Source organism: Molothrus aeneus, chromosome Z, assembly GCF_037042795.1.
Source record: "Molothrus aeneus isolate 106 chromosome Z, BPBGC_Maene_1.0, whole genome shotgun sequence".
NCBI classification, from domain to species: domain Eukaryota; kingdom Metazoa; phylum Chordata; class Aves; order Passeriformes; family Icteridae; genus Molothrus; species Molothrus aeneus.
The window spans coordinates 29,771,545-29,793,446 of NC_089680.1; the positions used below are offsets into that span (position 1 = coordinate 29,771,545).

General features: G+C 38.1%; 2 protein-coding genes across 2 annotated transcripts in view; one reads left to right on the forward strand and one right to left on the reverse strand.

The window, feature by feature from the left end:
* Positions 1-2,088, reverse strand: part of MRPS27 (mitochondrial ribosomal protein S27) — a 42,779-nt gene extending 40,691 nt beyond the window's left edge. The window contains exons 1-2 of the mRNA XM_066569398.1: positions 1,978-2,088; positions 76-153 (exon numbers count right to left, since the gene is read on the reverse strand). Coding sequence (XP_066425495.1) covers positions 76-153; positions 1,978-2,041 — 142 coding nt within the window. The 5' untranslated portion in view covers positions 2,042-2,088. The remainder of the gene's footprint in view (positions 1-75; positions 154-1,977) is intronic.
* A 34-nt stretch (positions 2,089-2,122) lies between these two features.
* Positions 2,123-19,665, forward strand: PTCD2 (pentatricopeptide repeat domain 2). Its single transcript, XM_066569399.1, has 10 exons — positions 2,123-2,222; positions 4,698-4,790; positions 7,037-7,166; positions 7,941-8,058; positions 9,391-9,469; positions 10,793-10,884; positions 13,604-13,717; positions 15,106-15,180; positions 15,947-16,060; positions 17,426-19,665. Exons 2-10 carry the CDS (start codon positions 4,751-4,753, stop codon positions 17,639-17,641), a joined length of 978 nt encoding a protein of 325 aa, XP_066425496.1. The 5' UTR covers positions 2,123-2,222; positions 4,698-4,750; the 3' UTR covers positions 17,642-19,665.
* Positions 19,666-21,902: the final 2,237 nt, after the last annotated feature.

Below are 21,902 nucleotides of genomic sequence, written 5' to 3' on the forward strand. Positions count from 1 at the left end.
TGGCAAGGTAACCAAAAATGAGCTCAGGCTGCAATTAATTAGACAAAGTGGAGACAAGAAACCAACTTTTCTCACCCAGGCTATGCTCCTCTTTTTTCCTCTTATCCCATTTTGAGCTATCCACATAGGCTGAAGAAAGAAGAGATCTTCGACCTAATGAAGAGAGAAAACCTATTGAAGCTGGGTTGCTTACACAGCTCTACACAAACATTTTATTAGGTACTACCTTCTTTTGTCATATTTGCTAAGTGGAATGCATTAACTGTCTTTACGTCAGTAACTACTAATCTAACAATTCAGATTCTTTATATGTGAATCAACTATTACATTGTAATATTTAAAACTGAAAAGCTTTCCCCAAAAGTTTTTTTTTTAAGCATGAAACATGTATTTCCAAACCTAAACTCCATATTCAAGAAAATATCAAATTTGTAAAGGTAGAAAAAACCCTCAACAATAAAAGCAACTTCTTTGTGCCCACAGACCTTTTTCATCAAATGTTAGCAATTAGCTAAATGTAGGTTAAAAACACAAGCAAAAAGAAAAAAAAAACCCCACACAAACATGCTTTTCTGCTGTTGCTGAATGGCTATTTCCACTACAAAGGCATGTCTCACTGAAAATATTTTCATTTTTACAATCGCCAATCTTCCATCTCCCATGAACTGCAGACTCACAAAAATATTTGTGAAAGCTCTTTCCAAACACTCTTTGTACCACAAAAACTGCTCAAGATGCTGTGTTAGCTTTTGAAACAAAATAGAAAATGCTTCAGCTGGAAGAATTTGTGTATCAGTCATAGATGATAAGGTCTTGAAAATGCATGAGGAATACCTGGATAAAACTCGTTGAAGGAAGATACAGAAATACATGCAGAAGGTCGCAGGAATTAACATTATGAAATAAGAATATTTTAAAAATAGATACTACAATACTATACAGAAGTCTTAGCAACTACTTCAAAACCTTCATCTAAACATCTAACTGCTAGCACTAAAAAGTTTCGTTTTGGTTGTGAAACAATTTTTCCTTCTTATCACCTTTCTGACACACAATTATACCCACACATCCTGCACTGAACACCTCATGAAACTACCATCAAAAAGATTCAGAACACAGAATTCCACAGTTAGACTTCAAAATTATGTACAAGACTTGACCAACAGTTAGAAAATAATAATAACTTTAAAAGGTATTTCTGGTTGGTTGGTGGCACTTCCTTTAGCAGTCTTTTTCCTTATGTTGATAGAAGAGGCACACAAAAGATTCAGGAGTTTTGGTGTGGCAGGTTTGGGGTCTTTTATTGCCGGTTTTTTCCTTCAGCATAAACAAAAAGTCATTCATTCATTCATTTACAGCTAGGGATGACACGAGCAAGCAGGAGGCTTTCCAGGCCTTTTCCGCAGCACAGGCCCAGCGTGTGCCAGGCCCGGAGCCAGGAGGCCCGGCCGGGCCGCGCGTCTGCAGCTACCGGGACGCAGCACGGAGACACGCGTGCTCAGCGAGGGCGGAAAGCGCAGCAGGCACCCACCGCCAGCAACTGTGCCCAGCCTTACTGGGCTCAGTTCTTCTCCAAGGCCAGCTCTTTGGCTTTTCCAAGACACCAGCCTTGGTGGCGCCTCTTTCGCCACCGGTACCAGTTTTCCTGAACACGCACTGCCGCGGGTCTGGCGGCCTGCCGTACAATTCCGCGTGGCTTGCCCTGACCCAAAAAGGCAGGTACTACCATGTCGAGCTATGAAATCGGCTCGGGAAATTACCTATTAAAAAACAAATTGCGAACAGTCTCCTGCACTACCTACTAGCCATTAAACGTCTTCTGAGCTATCTCCAAATCCACACGTGCACACAGACGAAAGCGGGAAAGGTAAGTGAAGTCCCAACGCAGCACCCCGTCCCTGCTCATGCTCCCACCGCAGCCAGCGGCAACCACGGCGGCCAGCGCCGCGCCCCCCGCCCCGCCAGCAGCGCACCGACCTGGGGCCGCGCCGAGGGCGCTCCCGCTGCAGAGCACGGCGCGCCGGAGCACAGGGGCGGCCATGGCGCCGAGGCCGGAGGAGGCGGGCAGCGGAGCGGAGGGGCTGCAAGCGCCCCGCCCCGCGGCCTCGGCCGGGAGATGGCGGCGGTGCTGGCGGGCGGCTCCGGGCGGGCAGCGCGGGAGGTGGCGCGGCGCTCGGCGGGCCGCCCGCCTGCCTCGGGCGGCTGGGGCTGCGCGCCCGCAGGTACCGCGGCTTGTGCGGCGGGGGTGGGTGCCGGGATGCCCGGGCGGGTCGCGGGGCTGCCCGCTGTCTGCGGAGCTCCGGAGTACTGCAGCTCCCGGCAGGCCCGCCCGCCGCTGCCAGCTGTGTGCCTGACGGGAGCTGTAGTTGCTGAGCGGGTGCCCCGCTCGGCGCGGGGTGTTGTGGCGGGGAGCGCCGCGGATTGTGCTGTGGTGGACAGGCCGAGCTGGCGCAGCAGAGGTGCACCCCGGGGAGAGACGGCGTCACAGAATCGGTGCAGCAATCACATAATGGCCTAGCTTGGAAGGGACCTTAAATATCATCCACTGCGAGCACCGTGCCGTGGAGACACCTCCCACTAGACCACATTGCTCAGAGCCCCATCCAGCCTGGCCCTGAGCCTGTCCAGGAATGCTAGATCCACAGCTTCTCTGAGCAAATTATTCCACTGTCTTACCACCCTCTCAGTAAAGAATTTCTTCTTCATCTCTTACCTAAACCTGTTCTCTAATCAAAGCCAATGACTCCAGTAGAAGGCCATTCCCACATGTCTTAGCAGTACATGCCCCTGCTACGTTCTGCTCCTGCTCTCTTGCAGGCCCCACTGAAAGGGTGCAGTAAGGTCACCCCAGAGGTTAGTGTTAGTCAGCATATCCCCTGCTTGCTACTGTCAGGATATGACATTAAAAAACAAACCAAAAAAAACCCAAAAAGCAAGCAAACAAACGAACAGAAAACCAACAAACAAATAAACATGCAGATTCATAAATGTGTATCTTTTCTGGGAGGATGACAGCCTTATGCATACCCTGGCATTCAGAGATAAGGAAAAAGGGGCGCATGGAAAAGAGGTATATGGCAGAGTGCTCCCCAGCCTAGGCCCTCGCAGGGTTCCTGTCCTGCTGTGCCAGCAGAGCTGAAAGTTTCGCTCAGGTTACACCTCTGTTATATCCCCCCGAGACATGGAGACCCCTCTGTCTCGAATGCCCATCCCCTTCAGGGACTGGCCATGTAGAGGGTTGCAGTGTGCCTGAAGCTAAGCAGTTTGGTTGGTTGAGTTCTCTGGGATAGTCTGCACCACCTGCACGTGCCAGCTCTCATATCCATCTCCCTCTTTTTTCCTTGGCAGTCCCTTTGGTTTTGAAACATTTCTGTAACACTGTAAGTATGTGTCTAAGGAAGCAGTACAATTAATCAAATTGAATTCAAGAAAAATAAAATTCTGCTGCCCTAATCTCTCTATTGACACTGACAACTGATTGTCCATGATATGTGATGCACTAGTCCCACCCCAGGCACCAGCATGATTTCTGCACCAGCTTTGGAGAGGCCCATGACAAGAATGGTCTTTCAGTGTTAGACCAACAGAGGTCTGTGGGAAGGAAATGGCAGTGTAATACAGGTCAATTTCATGCTGAATAAAATGTATTTGATTACCCATTGGAACTGTTTCAATTAAATTTAATGGATAAATGTGCCATTTAATGGATTTTTTTCTTCAGGTTTTATGAAGCGTGTCATTATCATGCTTCACTTGCTTTGAAAACGAGTGGTTTTATTTACATGGCCACTTACGTTTTCCTAGGGATATGCAGAATGAGAATAAACAACCTAACTCAGTTCAATACTTGCTCTTGTGCTTTCGTGGTTAGAATAATTCCTTATAAGCCAAAACCTTAAAATATTAGATTGTAACAGTGTCATCTGTTATTGTGACTCTCTGTTACTAAGCCAGTGGTTTCAAATAAAAATCCTCTGGACACCTGTTTTTGTGACAGCCAAAACTTGTCAAATAGCTTTTGCATGATGCTTGTTTTAAAGCAGCTTGCAATACAGTACAGTTAAAGTCAGCACCCAAAGTTAATTTTGACATTCAATTTTGACAGTCACACTCAGTGACTGTCTTACCTCTGATGTCTGTACAGCAACAGAACATTACTCGGTCTCCAGAGTGTTACTACAATCCAAATAATACACTTGTTGTTTTTATAAATTAAAAAAAAAAATACGTTTTCTGTGACTTCCTACTGCATTTGGAACTTCCAGAATGTTTAATTTTATAGTAGCAAGGAGAGCACTTGTGGAGTAAGCAAGTTGTGACACTAGTGAACTGTGGAAAAACAAAGGAAAACAAGACAAATCATTATAAAACTGTAAAGGAGAGAGCAGGAATTTTGTGCAGAAGCTTCTTGTACCTGGCTTAGTGGAGAGGAATGTAGCCTCTAGTTTTTCTTTTGCACATCCAATAACTAGATACTTCATCCTTGTATGCATAAGCTCTGAAAAGCTGTGACATATTATTTGGGTTATTTTATCAGTGTTGTGAGTAACTGCAATTTTTGCAGTCTGTTTTTTAGTGTCCTATCCCAATGGTCTGGCATCACACAGTTGTCTGTAATTCATACGTGCTAGGTTCTGTACTATTAAATCATACAGTGTAACATAAAACCTGACCTTCCTCTTTTTTTCTTATGGCAGGGAAGCGGTATCTGCTAACAGAAGAAGATATAAAGTTACAACAATTTCAGCAGATGAAGGTGGCGATTAGAAATGAGCTTCATGGCAATAAAGGTATACCATTTATTTCACCACTTTAGCATGAGTCTTAGGAAACAGGCAGTCATAATAATATCATCAATTGACCTCATTTAAAGCAACAAATTATGTCTTCCTCTTGCAAATATTTTGTACTTAACATTGTTGGAAGATCTGAGTCTTTGTAGAATTAAATGTAGTATTAGTTATGCTGTGTTGAGAAGCTTTCATGTTTGTAGGGTGTTTACGCAAAACCTGAAATGTTTGTGCCCTCACTTTTACACCTTTGTTAGATAGTCTAATAGAAAAAACTATTTGTCTACAAACCTTGCTTCAAGTATAATATCAACACAGAAAGTTAACACACAGCTAAATAGTTACCTTACTATCCAGACAAGGGCTTTCACAGTAATTTTTTTTTAATTTGCTCCCTAAATTTTGTCAGCATCTTTTAATTTTTTTTTTTGCCTAACATGAATTCTCAGTTGTACATGTGATTCCAAATGATATATGCTACTCAGAATATGAAAAACAAATTCAGGTTTTCCAAATTAATGTAGGGGCAGGATCAGTGGATTTTTTCTGATCTTGTCATGCTATTTAAAATATATACAAATTCCTTTATTTTAGAAACATAAGTATAAACATGAAGCTGCCCTTATTATTTAAGAAAGCAATGTAAAACTTCTGGTTTCTCATGCGTGGGTATGCTAGTGATACAAATTGACAACTGTTCCAAAGGTTGTAGTTAATTCTGAGGCAAGAGAGACAAATAATCAAATTTAGTTTTATATAACCCACTCTTCTGGGGCAGAGAGGGAAGTGAAGTCACCCTGATATTTTTTCTATATTAAGTAGAATTTAAATTGTGCAGGTATGAGTCATAATATCGTTATATTTTGCTGGGATAATGATATACTCATGTTGTAATTTATTCATCCTGTACTTGAGAAACATTGAAATTTCTGCTTGGGGTCAATCATTTCTGCTAAAGCAGGTTAGTAGAAGCCAAATATTTAGCTTTATAGATCACAGTTGACCTTCTGGTTTTGTGCAAACTGAATCCTTTGAAAACTAATGAAAACATTGTTCCAAGCGCTTATTTCTCTGTATGTGTGTGTGGTTTCTGTATTGAGTGTTTAATGTTATACTTGAAAGATGAAAAGAACTATGGCTAGTAATAAACTTTATTTAGAAATTTAGGGAAAATTTTATACAGAATATATAATACCTATTATTTATTGTTGTTGTGAGGCAAGTATTAACTACAATTATCTTACAGTAGTTACAATAGTTATACTATTAGCTACAGTAGTTATACAGTTAGCTAGAATAATGTAAATACAGTTCAGATGCCAAATATTTTTGAAATTCCTGCACACCTTTGAACACATCACAGCCATTATATGTGCATTCTTGTACATATGCAAGCCATTGTCTGGCTTCACAGGCTTCAATTCTGCACCTCAGTCTTGTGTGAGGACTTGTATTTATTTGCATGTTGCCACAGAAGTGTATTAAGTCACTGTACACATTGTTCTCTGGGGTGCCTACTTTGCACCTCTTGTGCAGGTTACTAGCTTGGGAACAGCAGCAACCAGCTGCTGTAAAAAAGTTCATTTCCCAGCCCAAGATGCTGGCAGCACCATGAGAGGAATGGAGCTGCTAGGTGGTACATGTGCTTTTAATCTTGTGTATATCTGAGTCAGAGGCTTGAAATTACCAGCTGGAGGACTGGTCTTTCTGCTTGCTTTGTCATAGGAAAATGTGCTGCATAGAGAACCCTCTGTTTTGGAGTAGAAAGGTAGCAACTCCAAGTTTATGGCTATTTAAAGAAATAGGTAGATTATATATGAAAGTCTTTGTGTGTTCATCAGCTGTGAAGGAATTTAAATCTTCTGTCTGAACAGTATTGAGTAGAAGTTCTTATGGTCATTTGAATGCTGAGTGAAATGGTTTTGTTTGCTTGCTTGCCTTTTAGAAAAAGAACATAAAATGTCACAAAACTTTGTTCCTTGTTAAAACTTTTGCATTACCTCATATGCTCCATAGCATATATAGTGAAATTAAGTTCACAGTAAGCATCTCCTTGGTTTTCTAAGTCTGACATGACTTCATGGGGACATATTGGCATGCTTGTCTGTTAGAAGTTTTATGCCATTTTCTTGGTGAAAAAAAAACAAGAGTTCTGCTTCACTGAGTCTCCATGTTTCAGGTACTAAGTATGTAATGCAGGTAATGGAATTGTCTATAGACTGCTGCTGTATGTATTTTATTTTCAGATCAATATTTTAAAAATATTAAAGAAAAACTAAAGAAAGATGGAATCATCCTCAGAAATGAATTAAAAAATTTGCTGCATTTATGTCAGAATTCATCTGATGTGGAACTAGCCAGAAAAATTATTTACAGGTATTTTTAACAATCCAGGTAACTCTCTTTTCTGTTTTTATCTTTTTGCTTTTATTAGATCATTCCAGGCTATGTCTGCAGTTGAGGTCTTGCCCTAATTGCAATATGCATAGGTAATCCCTTAATTTAAGGCTGTATTTTTATTTAAGTACTTTGGACCTTCCAACCCTTGGGAGACTCTCAGGCCAAAGGAGAGTTAAGCTATGGGAGCAAAGTGGTGTCCTACTGTATGGTGAACCAGAGAGAAAAATTATCCCACAGCTGCAAGGCAGAGGTGTTCTGGGACATCCCAGCCAAGACATGCCTGGTTATAAACTGCCCTGCAACCAGTAGTCAGCAGCAGAAGGTTTTGTGAATGGAAATTTTCCTAGTAAGTATGATATAGGGACTTAAAGAAAAAAGTGAAATGCTTTATCTTTAAGGTTTAGCAGTTACTGCTGCTAAAATAAACTGCTGCCACTTCCTTAGCAGTTGTTCCATGAACAGAAGGTAAAGTAGCTCAGAATTTTCAAGGCAGAGACCCATTCTATTATTTATTCAATGAAGGTTACTTTATTGGTAATAAAAGAGATTATTTATTACCAGTTAATTTATATGTTTGATCAAAACAATAATTTTCCTTGAAATTGATTTCCTGTTATCGATATATCTTTGGCTGCAGCTAGGAAAGTATGCTTCAGTCATTGGACCTACAGATCTTGCTGTCTATTTAAAGCTGTTCTCCTTTGGCAAATTCCATGCCCTGTGTGATTAATTTTTTAATCTTTCCAATAGGTACCATGAACAGAATAGAATCACAGCCTTACATAATTTTAAATTTGGGCCACTCTTTATGAGACTGTGTTATGAGCTAGACCTTGAAAGACCTGCAGTAGAACTTATCAAAGATCAGGTAATCCCCCTGTATATATATTAAACATATTGTTGATCTTATTATTAGTCAGACATGAGTAATGGTATGCTACACATGAGCCTTGCATGAGCTGATAGACTTGAACATGTGTTGCAGTAACAGATATATTTGACATTAATTTAGGTGTGCAGATTACATGGTTTTTTATGTTAGCATAGTAATTAAATGTTAGTTTGATTGGTAACTTTATTTCTGTATAACTGTATCATTTGAATAAAATTTAAATAAAAAGTATTGATGAAAGAATAATTACTTAAAGGAATACAGCTGATGCACGTTTTCCTGCATCTTGTGTTGCATTAAATCATTCTTGGAAATGAGCACTTGTAAGTTTTTCTGTGGTAGTCCTCTGAAATTCCTTGGATTACTTGCACCAACGGGTTCATCTTGTTGCTCTGTACTTCAGTTTCTCTCTGAACACTGTAGAGGTGGTATGATACTCATCAGCTCAGAAATTTGGCTATTTTAGTGCTGAAGAAAGTGAAGGACTTGTTTCTGAGCATTTCTAAAATTCTGTGTGCACTATTATGCAAGATAATAATCAGGTCCAGTGTGTGCAATAATGTTGTGACTTCAAAAATCTCTGGCAGCCAATGAAAATCTCACTGATACTAATTCATTAAGGCATGAGATATGTCTAGCCAGAAACTGGAGAAGTCTTGCTACTAGTCTTAAGTTAGGCATGTATAAGAAAGTGTATATGTAGTTTCTATTATGGTTTGAGGTTTTTTTAATTGAGATCTAGATCATTAAGATGGGAACTGCTGTACTTATAGTAAGTGGTGCATAGAGGTTGAGTACCACTTCTCCAGATTCCACTACAGAAACTCAATACCTCTGATATATTTTATTTGTCTATTCCCAACATGCACTGTTGGGAATAAAATTTAATTCCTTTCTCTTCTAATACTGTTACCATCATCACTTATGCTCTTGTGCTGATCATTTGATATTGTGATTAGCAAAGATTCATTCCATTTCATGGTGGTGGTACTTCACTCCAAAATATACTGTTCATAAGCTGCAAACTGTCAGTGATTTCTGCTTCCATTGACTAAGAGGTCATTTAAAAAAATAGAATAGTGGGACTCTCAGGGAATTTTCTGTTTAATTTTAGTGACCTTTTGACCATAATGAGTCACTGGTATTTTAGACATCATTTGACAGAGAGACAGACAGGCAAGGAACCCAGAGAGTTAAATGCTGAACTTGTAAAATCAGACTTATTCCAGTAGGAAGACCTGTTAAATGCTGTGCACAGTAAGACTTCACTGTCCTGATTTTTTTATGCTTGCTCTATTTCCTCTCCAGAATTTGCATGGTTTTTTCTCAGACAGTACATCATTCCATATTTTGATGACTATGTTGTTTAAAAAGGGCCATTTTGAAAGTAAGTACTGTATTTGCTAAGGAAAATTAATTTTGGGGAGGATGCTTCTCACTGTAAGTGGTGCATGTGTGTGTATATATATATACACATATATATATTGGCTGATTGGCTATGGTTTTAGATGGCCAAACATTGTGCAAATAACTGTAGATGTGAATGTGTTGCATTGTAGTGTGTAATAAAAATGGAAGAGCCTATTTGTTTCATATTCCCCACAGAATTCTTGCCATTCAAGTTCCACAGAACTGTTGTTATCCAAGAGAGCTTTTTCCCCCCAAACCTCTTCACTGAACTCTTACTTTTCTTTGCTTCGTTATTTCCCATAGCATTTTTTCTTCTCTGTTGAAAACCTGGTTTATGTGCGCTTTGGAATGTTAATTTCCTCAACGATTTTTTTCTCCATTCTGCATTTGTGTCAGAGCAAGGAAGAGTACCTTTTCACTTGTGTCCTCTCTCAGAGTGGCTCCTGCAGTGTAGAAATCCAATGCTTCAAATCAGTTTGGCCCTATATGAAGACAAGGAGAAATCGTCTGACCTAACTTAAAAGACTTCCCATGAGAAAACCTTAAAGCTTTTCAAGCAAATCCCTTTATTTGATATTTGTTGAACACATAACAGCTGGTCTCTTAACATTTGGCAAATTTGAGTCCAGCAGTTGTCCTAAAAGTTGCAACTTGGCCACTGCAAAAGAAACCTAGATCAGCACCTAAACACCGAACCAGAGGACACAGTCTTAAGTTGCATCAAGGGAAATACAGGTTGGAGATTAGGAAAAAGGTTTTTACAGAATGGGTGGTAAAGTATTGGAATGGTTTGCCAGGGGAGGTGGTGGAGTCACCGTACTTGGGTGGGTTTCAAAAAGGATTGGATGTGGCGCTTGGTGCCATGGTCTAGTTGAGGTCTTAGGGCTGGGTTGGACTTGATGATCTTGAAAGTCTCTTCCAACATAGTGATTCTGTGATTCAGCATTGTGAAATGGATCATGTGAATTAATGAGGAGATGCTATGTAGTTTGCCTACAGTGGTGAAAGCTTTCTGGGCAGTTAGGAACAATGAGGGTGGCTTTTTCAAGTGTACAGAATTTCATTTTAGATTTTCATATAAAAATAATGGAGGAATAAGGCCATGTGCTGGTGTAAACTGAAAACCTCCTTGCTAAATTGAAAGAGATCCAAATGACTGTGCATTAAACTTTTTGAATTTTTTAAATAAAAAATTTCAGTTTGCATTCATATTTTCAAATAAACTTACTGAACTCTTACCTTATTGATTTGTTTCTTCTTTTCAGTTATGAAGGGAGTAACACTAATATATTTTTGATAGGTGCTTTGGAAGTTCTGGTCGAAATGAAAAAACAAGGTATACCTTTCAACAAAGAAACCTATCTACTTGCAGTTGCAATATGCTATAAACTGGTAAGTATTATGAATGAAGAAGTGTTTAAAATGCCTTCTCTGTCTCTTCCTTTAGATTTTAAATTTTGGATGTTTTTGGGTTTCCATAATTTCCCTGTCATGATTTTGTATCTAGTGCAAGTATTTTAAACTTATATATGTAAGTCCTAAGGTGCTTCATCGTACATGATATGGTGTAAATACATTGTTTCCCATACAAACTAATGTGACAAAGAAAATCTCTAAAAAGTTGCATGGACATGAGCATTAAGAAACAAATTTACTACAGCCTTTGATTACCTTAGAGTATTCTTTCCCTGTGATGTTTGCATCTCTTCAGACAGTATGCTGTGCTTCAGCCTCAGTATTGGTTTTATAGTCTCGTTTCCTTAAGGCATATACATGATGTGTTCTATTTGCCAGACATCCCCCATCCATTTCTCCCCTCGCCCTACAAGCAGTCTTGTAATTTCGTTTCTGTAATTGTACACAAATTTGGCAAGGAATAGAATTGTAATCTGTTCCCTACACGTCTGATGAAAAGGGACAGCTGAATGGAGAAAAGAAGCATAAATTAATGCCTTTAGGTAAACAGACAGTCCCTTGAGCTTACCTGTATGTTTAGCTCAAAGAAAAAGAGCATGAGCATGGTAAGAAACTAGAATACTTCAGTTATATGAGTATTTTCTTGGAACTTTTTCCCTTTCATAGCAAAGTGAGATCCCAGAACTTTTTTATTTTGATCTTCCTCTCCAGATTTGAGTCAGTTCTGCAGTACCCTTTTCCAGACCCCTCTCTGGGTCAGGAAAAGGGTATTGAAATTTTAATATGAATCTTCCCCAACCTTATTTGGAAACTCTTCTTCCATTTCCTCATCTTTTATAAAGACACTCGCTGGGGAAAAAATAATACCACTAGACTAAACTTCCTCAGGTTTCTCAGTTAACCATACAAGGAAACTGAGTGCAAATGTGATAACAAGGACATAGCCTAAAAAGGTACCTCAATGTGATTTTTCTGAAATTCTCGGTTCCAATGAATTTAAGCTGCCTTTAGGTCTGTTGTAGCTTCTTTCCTAAAATGTTTGCACGTTTTTTTAGCATGGCCTGCAGTTAGAATGCTGGGATCCAAGGTATGTGCTACAGGAATAGGTTCCCAAGGCTTTTTTGTCTTCTACTTCTGGCCCTACATATATTTTCAACAGAGAATCTGACCCATTATTACTATTGATGAAAAGAGAGGGGGAGATGATTCTACTCTGTCACCTGGTTGGGTTGAATAGTTACAATAAATTTGTGGGGCTTTTCACTAAGATAAGATACTATCAATAGGGAAGTAAGCTGTAGTAACCCTTTATGCACTAAATAGGATTAGGTGGAGCTCTTTAAAAGCTTAATCTATTGACTCATCTCTTAGGAGGAGGAGGAGGAAGAGGAGAAAGGTAAAGCTCAAACTTACTTTTTCTCATGACACAAGATAAGACATGTCAGAAAAAATCTTGAAATTGTCTTCAAGATGTAGTACTCAAATAATATAAATAACAGTATTGGTATCATTAAAAGTGTTGCTGGATTTTTATCATTCTTGGTTTCTTTTGAATAACCTTGCCAGAGACCAGTACAGAAAAATGTACAAGGTTTAAACTCAGATTATTTCCAGTGGATAAACAGAGGAATTAATGTTTAATCTTTGCACAAAGGTATTTTTGAGGTCAATGCTGAAACACTTCTGGGGTGGTTTAAGTCTCTGTAAGGCACTGCGATATTCTGAGGTAACATCAGGAAAGAGCTATAGGCCTTTTGATGATAACAAAGTATTTATGTAATAATAATCAATCTTCTGATCAAAATGTTTCTAAATTTTCAAGGAAAATATTTTGAACCATATTTTGCAGGAAGACACTATGAATACTAGGAACAGAAATCAACACCAAATCTGAGGACTCTTATCCATATTGGTGATACCAATTGTTACCAAACATTCCTGCTGCCAGCTTTTAGGTTTGACAGATACTATTTTGTTTGGGGTCCAGTCAGTTCCACTTGTGATTTCCACTCTCCATTGGTTTGGAGAGTCAATAGTTTGAGAGGTAGCACACAGCTTAACTCATTGCCATTTAGTATTGCCTGTTGAAAATTCCCTGCAATAATGGAAACCTTCTGTGTTGGAAAAAGGCAGATGTCTAAACTGTAATATTACATTATATACTTTCGAAGCATTTTTCAAGAATTAATCCTTAAGAGAGGCTAAAAATGGCTAAATGTTCAAATTCATTAGAATTCTTTAGTGGAATGGTACTTAACAGTTCAAGCTTAAAAAATGTTGATTTTGAGTAAGTATCTAATGTAGCTTTTATAATTAAGTAACAACAAAAATTAATATTCCTTCCTGATTTAGAAATTATTTGAAGGTGAAAATGAAAATATCTGTTTGTTTAGGTTTGTTCTGCTGTTTCATCTGTTGCAGAAGCCCAAGTAGTTAGGGCAAGGTGTAGTTGTTAAAATAACAGAAGTTACTTTTACCCTCCTGTGACCTCTGTCACTTTGAATATCATATTTTTATGTTGTGTTTCTCAAAAAGAGCTGCACAGAATCTGCTTGGTTGGGTTCAGATACATACTGCCTTTGTGATTGTACAGTATGTTGACTTCTGAATACTTTTTGAATGTGATGGTAGGTGCTTATAGTCCTTTCAGGTAACTATAAAAACAAGCACAACTTCCTGTGATATTTCTATGCAGGGCAGCCCAGAGTCTTCCAAAATCTCTGCGAGACTGCTTGAAGAAGCACAGCTAAAAGGTGACACGTTACCACTGCGAGCATACTGCTTTGCAATGGCAGCTGCTCTCAAGCAGGTATGGTCTCTTTGTTTTCAGTTGTGCCTGGGTCTCTGTAGAGAGATACTCTCTAGTTTTGTTGTAGACAGGTAGTGAAAGGAAGCTAACATGGAGAAAGCATAACTGTGTAATAGCTTCAAGTATTGGAACTTTTAGTCTCCTGAAATAGTAGGATTATACAAATTGAATATGGAAGTTTCTAAATGCAAACATATGTCTTGAGTATAATGCACACATATTTTGTGATAATACTATCTAGAACATCAAAAATTTATAGAGTTAGGCCAACAGGTTAGGTGTCACCATGGATCTAGTCCTGCAGATACTGCTACTTAGTGGTAATTTCCATTAAATAGAATTAAGATGATAATTTAATCATCATCTCTTTTAAATGTTTGTCTTGGGAGACAGACTCAAAGGCTTTGATATGTATTTCACTACTGCCAGGGAGGTGGAATTTCTCCACAATATGTTTCTACCTGGGGAAGTTTTGCTTTATCTCATATGCCTAAGTACAGGTATGAAGAGGCTCTGACACTGCACAGGGTGAAAAGTGCAGCAGAAGAATAACTATTAGGAAATTCTAAAGTTTGGAATAAAGTTTGGATTTCCTCTGCCATTAATTTGTGTATGCAGGTTGGGTATGTCATTAACCTTCTCTGTTTCATGTTAAAATAGAGGTCAGAGACACTGGAAATGCTATAAATTTGTTCTTACAAATTTGGATGAATGGAGTAGAATTGTTAAAAGTTTCTGTGCACTCTGTGGTCTTTTTTGCTCTGTCTGTGTGAATGGAGACACTGAAAAACAGCATCATTGAAATAAATTTATTCATGTGTACAAAGGCATGATAATATTCTTGTTTTGCAAATGGAATAATGCTCCACGTTATATTTAATTGTTATTTAAGCTGAATGAATTTTGACAGCACTCTTTGCTGTAAGAAAGATGTTTCTTGATCCCAAGTAACATTGCTTGGTCTAGTAAATGTCAGTGTAACATTTAATGTCTATTCAAATCAGTTGATGACATAGATACAGTATTGTAAATATGTATGTCCAAAAGGTTAGAAGGGCTGCACAGGGTAAATACACAGACTAACATATGCTGGACTTCATTACTCAGACATGTGTGGAATGGAGCTTGTGTGTAAACCTTCCATCTTTTAGGTGATCTCATGCTCAGTGGTGGTTACATGTGACAGACACACACAGTACTAAAGAGCCAGATGACATGGGAACTCCAGCATGGGGTGTTTTGCGGGCTGGGTGCTGTTTGGTGTCTATGGGTCTTGGTAAAGGGGTTCTACATGTGATTTATTGAAGAATTGTTAAGGACTGTTGTTTTTCTGTCATTGTGCAAGTTTCTGACACATGTGTGACTATATTATTTATGATTCCTTCCAGAACGATGTAGCACAAGCCAAATTTTACTGTTCCCAGATAATGAGAACAGAGAACAAACTATACAATAATCTTAAAGTAAGTATGCTTGCCTTGTATTAAATTTTTGCAGAGTATGCTACACTGGCCAATAAACTCCCAAGTTCAAAGTAATGGAAGACCAGCCTCTTACTAGCACAGGCATGTGTTGGTAGTGTTGCTGAGCTTGTTTTTGAGCCAACAGACAGTTTCTGTCAGTTGGATGACTTACATTTTGAACTGTTAACAATCTCCACCCACTTTTTAAAATCACTTCCTGCCATAGGTGGGAATGTAAAGTAGTCCAATCCTACATGTGTGAGCATAGACCCATGAACAACTTCTAGCTAAGATTTTTGCTTTCTAGCTTCAAAAGATTTTAAAAACCCAGCTCTAAGTAAATGCTCTGCCCACTTTAGGCCTCCTTCAGCCCTGCACACCATATCCACATGTGTACATACAACAATTTTTTTCTTTAGTTGTGCAGTCTACAGTCTGAGAGAAAGTCTGCATGTGCATGTATAAGTGACCTCTAAACTATGGTAAAAACCGCTCTATTCAAGAGCAGGTAGTGCAGCTCCATGAGAGGAGCTCTGCCTCAAGCCTCACCCTTCCTTTCCAGGTCCCACCTGGTAAAAAACCCCAAACATTTGAAGAAATTGATCATTCCATCTCTTTCTTTGCAACGGATGGATTTTTCTCAGTGCACTGTCTGGAAATGAATTTTACCCAGCTTTGCTTCATGTCTTCCTCAAACACTTCTGTAAAAATTTGCATTCTTATGATATGTACTATTTGTGTGGTTTGTTTTTATTTTATTTTTAAGGTCCTTGTCCAGCTCAGATCTGGTTTGCTAAAAGAAGTAATAAATACATTAGAGGCAGCAGTGGAAGTAGATACTCCTCCCTTTGTGAAAAGAACTGAGTTTTCTGAGCAGGTGGTAAGTATACAGCGATGAGAGAAGGTTCATGGTACTGAGCTGAGCTATGACAGTGGTGGCTCACCTACAGGACTTAGGTGCCTGAGTTCACCCTGCTCTAGTTGTTTGGGTTCTGGCGCATGCCGAGGCCAAAGCAGCTGGCTGGCTTCCTCTGCTCTTGATCAAAACACTTAGCTGTTAGCTTCATTTTTTATTTTGGATCTTCCTTCTAGAAGCTCATGTTTCATCTGAATGTAGGTGACCCTTTCCCTGGTGGCGTTAAATTATTTAATCCCTTGCTTCCTATGCTATTTTCATTTCATATGAAATGAGAATAAAGCTTCTGGTAACAGTGATATTGTTAGGTTGGTGATATATATGAAAGACCTATAATGCTATACAGGGAAGTGTGATAAGGGAAATAGTAGCTTTGCTATTTAACTATATGTTACTGTGAAAACTGATTTTTACAGCCTTGAACAATAAGAAGGCTTTCTGCAGAACACATATGAAGCCCTTCTCAGTTTGTCAGCATTTCTGCTGCTTTTCCTGAAGCTTTTTTAGTATTTAATTTTTGATATGCCTATAAAGCAAGACTTTTAAGACTGTGTTAATAATTAAATACTTAGTCTTTCACTGCTGCATATGAAAAAAATTAATATGCAAAATAATAAATATTAGGAGAAGGGGAGGGCCAACCTTTCAAAATATAGCTGATATATATTAACTGCTGTGTTGAAAAGAAATTCTTTAAGCAGCATTTTGTTTTGTAAAGTCATTGCAATAAACATTGCATGTGTTAGTGTTGTATTTTGACTTTGTTTGGGAAATATTTAGCTGCCAAAAGAAGACTAAGCATTAGTCCTAGCTGCCCCTTTCTACAAGAGTTTATTGATAATATTTTTTAAGGGATTTACCTTACATTTGAGCTAATACTCTTGTGTATGGCAAACAGAACTTCTCGGTATTCTATAGTCTGAATTTTATGGATTTGTACTGTAGTGTGCATTTACAAAGATACATCATGATAATTAAAATTGTGCTGATCTGGAAAGTAGATTCCAGGAAGCAATTATGTTTCCTGGATTTAAATATAAAATAATCGTGTTTGTCTGCACTAAGATTGAAAATAGGATTGTACAACTCTGAGGAAGTTTTAAATCTAATAAACTCTCTTTAATAGATAACCAGTGCCTTTCTACCATTTTGTTGTGATGCATAATGTACTTTTTATAAAATCATCATATTATGAGTCATTGCCTTAGCCACCTATCTTACACTGTGTGCTTTTTGGTTTTTTACTATGAGTTATTGCTTTTCTTCAGTGTGGTGGTAGAATAAGAGCTCCACTTGCTGAACTGTAATATGTCATTTTCTCTTCCTTAGCTGGCTACAGTCAGGGAAAAGATGGAAGAGAGCCCTGACCTTTCTGTCAAATTAGGAAATATTTATACGAAACTACAAGCTTCAGGACAGATAACCATGTGCACACTGGAGGACATGCTTTTCCAGATTCCTAGTCCAAAGAAGACCACTGCAAAGGTTTTAAATCAGAAACAATTGGGCTGTCAGGGTACTAATCCACTTTGGTCAAATCTGTAGTTGGGATAGCTCAGTATTTGATGCCAAACTGAACTGCTGATAGTATCTCTTATAATCCAGTTTCAAATAAAATGTCTTTTCCCTTTTTACACAGTGAGAGTTTTAAGTTGTTTGTATAAAATTTCATTTTAAATACTGATCATGTAGCTTCCATGTTTCAATTTTGATCCTAAAAACAAGCTGCAACAGTGGGTATTTGTGTGTTGTTAAGAAATGGGAGTGATAGAATGATTTGACTTTTTCCTTAGGCTTTTGTATCAGAATTTTCCTATGATAAATATTTTGGAAGTGAATGGATGCAAGTGAGCAAAGCAAGCAAAGTGTTATGAGTATCTGACCAGGCTTCTGTGGTTCATGAGAAGAAAATTTGGTCTTCATCAGGTTAAATGTTCTGACTGAAAGGATAGAGGCAGGCAAGAGTCCAGAGCATGGAAGTGCTTGAACTGTTAACTCAGATCTGTCAATCTCAAGAGAATCAGGGGGAAGCATGCATCTTTTGTTCACTTTATTATCTTTTTCTTCTAAAGAAATATATTAGCATTTTTTTTCCTGTCAACTGGGATCATGGAAATGCCATGGGAATTAGCGTGGTAACCAAGTGGTTGTTTTCTCACTTGAAGGAGATTCCTGATCAAAAGTCACTCTCAGAGTGAGTGACTGCACAAATTGCTTTCTTCTCATTTTCTGGTATTAAGAATCCTAGGATAAGCCAATTTTGATGCAAATTTCCAACTAAGTCATAAAAAGTTTTTTAGAGCAATTATGATGACATTTTTAGCTATAATTACACCATCTGCGTACTTTACCCTATTTTTGGATTGAAAAAAAAGTACAAAGAAGCCTTTCTTTGTCCAGCTTTAATGAATCTAGATCAAATGTGCTGGACTCTAGCATTAAAAAGCTGTTTGTGTCTGTGAGTGCTGTGTACCTAAGAATCTGAACTCACTCACCATCCAGAATAGAAGGAATTGGAAACAGATATGCCTTGGCTAACATTCATGTGCCTTTGCATGTGAAGTGATGAACACATTGATAAAAGAACTTGGCAGCCTTGTGAACTGACAGCTAGGTGGAACTCAGCTTGATACTTGCCAACTTGGGCTGCATTTTCTCTCCTCTACCTTCTGTTCATTTATTTTGTCTCTGCCCCACTCAAGCAAAAGTCACGGCTCAGAGTATATTTTCTGTGAATGAATATCTGCATCTGTATCACTGAAGGCATTGAGACACTGAAGAAACAAGAACCCATCCATGCTTCAAAACAATGTGGCTTCAGGCAGTGGGATGTTGCCTTCTGAAGCTCTAGCTCTGTAACTTATTTCTTTTGTCACAGTGTGTCTTGTTAATATTTAAAATGTACAAAAACTGTTACAAAGTAGATGGAATTTCATGCAAGTGGAGAATAATATGAAGTGTGTATCACACTTCTGTGCATCGTGTGTACCCTTTTTATGATCTGTGGCATAAAGTACTACATACATTAATCTAAAAACACAGCTATTACTTTTTCTGTAATATTGTGTAGTATGTAATTCCACATGTAGTTTCCTTTCATTGAAAATTCCTTCAACAGATGTAACCCTTGAGAAGTTCTCAATCTTTTCTCCACAAATAAATTTGATATGATATTTGTAAAGGCTGCTTGCAGTGTAGCAAGGATTAGTGGTAAAAAAAATTAATTACTGTTCAGTTTACTCTGTTTGTATGGACAGGAAAACTGTCTGGTGTCATCCAGTACAATTGGGACAGCTGTTCGGTGTTGAAAGTGTATAAATGTCACATTTTTAAAGGCCATCAAAGACAGTTTGACCCATTTAGCTCTGCATAGCAAATAAATAGGGTCAGTTCAGTTTAATTTCCTAACTTGGCACTTTAAAACTTGTATTAATTGCAAGAAGTTGTAATGTCCTAATACTGTACATGTGTGCTTGTTAATTCTAATCAGAATTGTTTAGCTTCCTAACTAAGGCTATATCCTACCTGCAACTGAAGTAATCATAACTTCTATTAAAATCGTAAAAATATTTCATGTTTTCCAATTTTTTTTCTCTTGACTACTTTTTTTCTTGAGGTTCTTGTTTTCTTGGGGTTTATTTGTAAGTTGATTTTTTCTTTAGAGAAATAACATCTTTGTCTTGAAAAAAAAGGAGATGCACTTAGCTAGCAGTACTTCAGAAGAAAAGGAAAGCAGGGACTTAAGATTAAAGGATAGGTTCAAAGAAACACACACAAAATTCAGACAATTAAAATTAGAATATTGACTGTTGCTCTAGAAGTGTTGTAGAAGACTGTTAACATTTTCCCTTAGGGAAAAAAAAAGCTGGGAGGCATAAGGTAGTTCTAATATTTATGCAGCTGATTTCCAGCTAAATCTAATTTGTGTCATACAAGTACCAGAGTCTGTTATCTGGGTAATCTTGGATTTGGGTGATTATTTATGGATTCATCTTTAGGTGCATCAAGATTCACTCTGACTTTTGTGTTGAAGAGTCTTCAGTCTGATGCTTAGTTGAGTGTACTTAGGTGCAGTTGAATCCTGGTATCCCAACACCCAGGATCAGGAACCCAAGCTCGTCCAAAGATAAGCAAATACTTAGGGGTTTTGCTGGATTAGAATGGCTGGAATGTCAAGGACTGAGTTGCTAGACTGCTCTCATGGAGAAAGCCTCAGAAAATAGGATGAGTAACAATTCCATTGTTACTGGAATTGATACTCAGTTTTTATCAATGATGAACCTTGAACTCAAAAAGAAACCAACATTCTCAAAATAATTTTTTTATTATTTTAAATAATTTTAATTTAAGAAATGTATTTATTTGTTTATTATTTATTTATTTATTATTTTATTATTTTAATTTATTTTTAGCAATCTGAAAAAAAGCCCAAGGCATTTACATTTCAAAGTGAATTGCTGCAATTTTTTTCTCTAGGCTTCACAGCAAGAGATTCTGTAGGAAGTGCTGCTTAACATTTTATGTGTTGTAAGTAGCTATGGTGAGGATCTGAGAGCTCTTTGGGGTATTCTTGTGTGGAAAAGGATTGCTCTTTATCATACTCAGATGTTCTTCTTCCAGTAAAATGAAACATGGGTTTTGTGCATCTCCTTGCACTGCAGCAGCCTTTTGGAACAGTGATCCAGGAGACAGCAGGTGGCGTTTCTTGACCATACTCTCCTGCCAACGTTATTTCCAGGGACGGCCTGCAGTGCCACTTGTGTAAGGCCAGAGCAGAGTAAATTGTTTGCCCTATATTTAAGATGTGCCATCTTAAAATGGAAAACTCAGACAACAGAAAACTGCCTCGAATTGTTAGTAATTGTTGGTGATGACTGCAAACCTAGAGATTTACAGCACTTACTTTGAAATTTACAGCATTTATTGAAATGTGATCTTTTGTCAATGATCACAGTACAGTGTGTACAGTATTCTGTGGAAATCCTAATCAAAGACCTGTTAATGTTGTTTCTTGTACACCAGTGACAATTGTAAGTTCTTACATTGCTATACCTTTAAGAGAATGTTGAGTTTTGAAAGCATTCTTAATTGAGTTTTAAAAGCATTCATTTTTACGTTCAAATGGGATCTGGATTGCATGCAGTCTTCGAAGGACTGACATTCCTCTGCTGTAGATGCTTCTGCATTTCTCCGTGTTTGTTGTTTTTCATATTTCTTTCCACAAACATCTTGAGTCTTGGTGAGAAAGGTTCACCTCTTTTGTGCTTCTCTCAAGTTAATTTTCTTGTTCAACATGGTAGAAAGGAAGGTGAAAGGGTTAGTCATTGCAGGAGAGCTCAGGAATGTTTTCAGGCCTCAAGACGAGCATTCACATATTTAATGAACCTTCTAAACAAGTTTAAATAACATGAAGCAAAGATTTGTTTGAAGTTTGCAGCAGTATAGAAAGCAGGCAGACCTACCATGCGGAGGTCTAAAGATACACAACTTTGTTTTTCTTTTGAGCTTTTTTTCAAGGTTGCTTCAGATTTCCATCCTTCTAAAAATTTTTGATTGTGAAATAAAAAACTTGTTTGTTTGTTTTTAAATTACATCTGTTGTGGCTCCTTGCCTGCCCTTCTACTGTCACATTCTCCTTAGAATAAGTTTTTAAAAGAAGATGTCATTCAACACCTTCATCTTCTGTTTCTTTTAACCTGCTGTTCATTTACAGCACTTTGGACTCAACAAATGTCTGGTTGCCTACTTGCAGACTACTTTTTAAGTAATTTCATTTTCGTGTGAATGATAAATTTAAGCAGCAAGA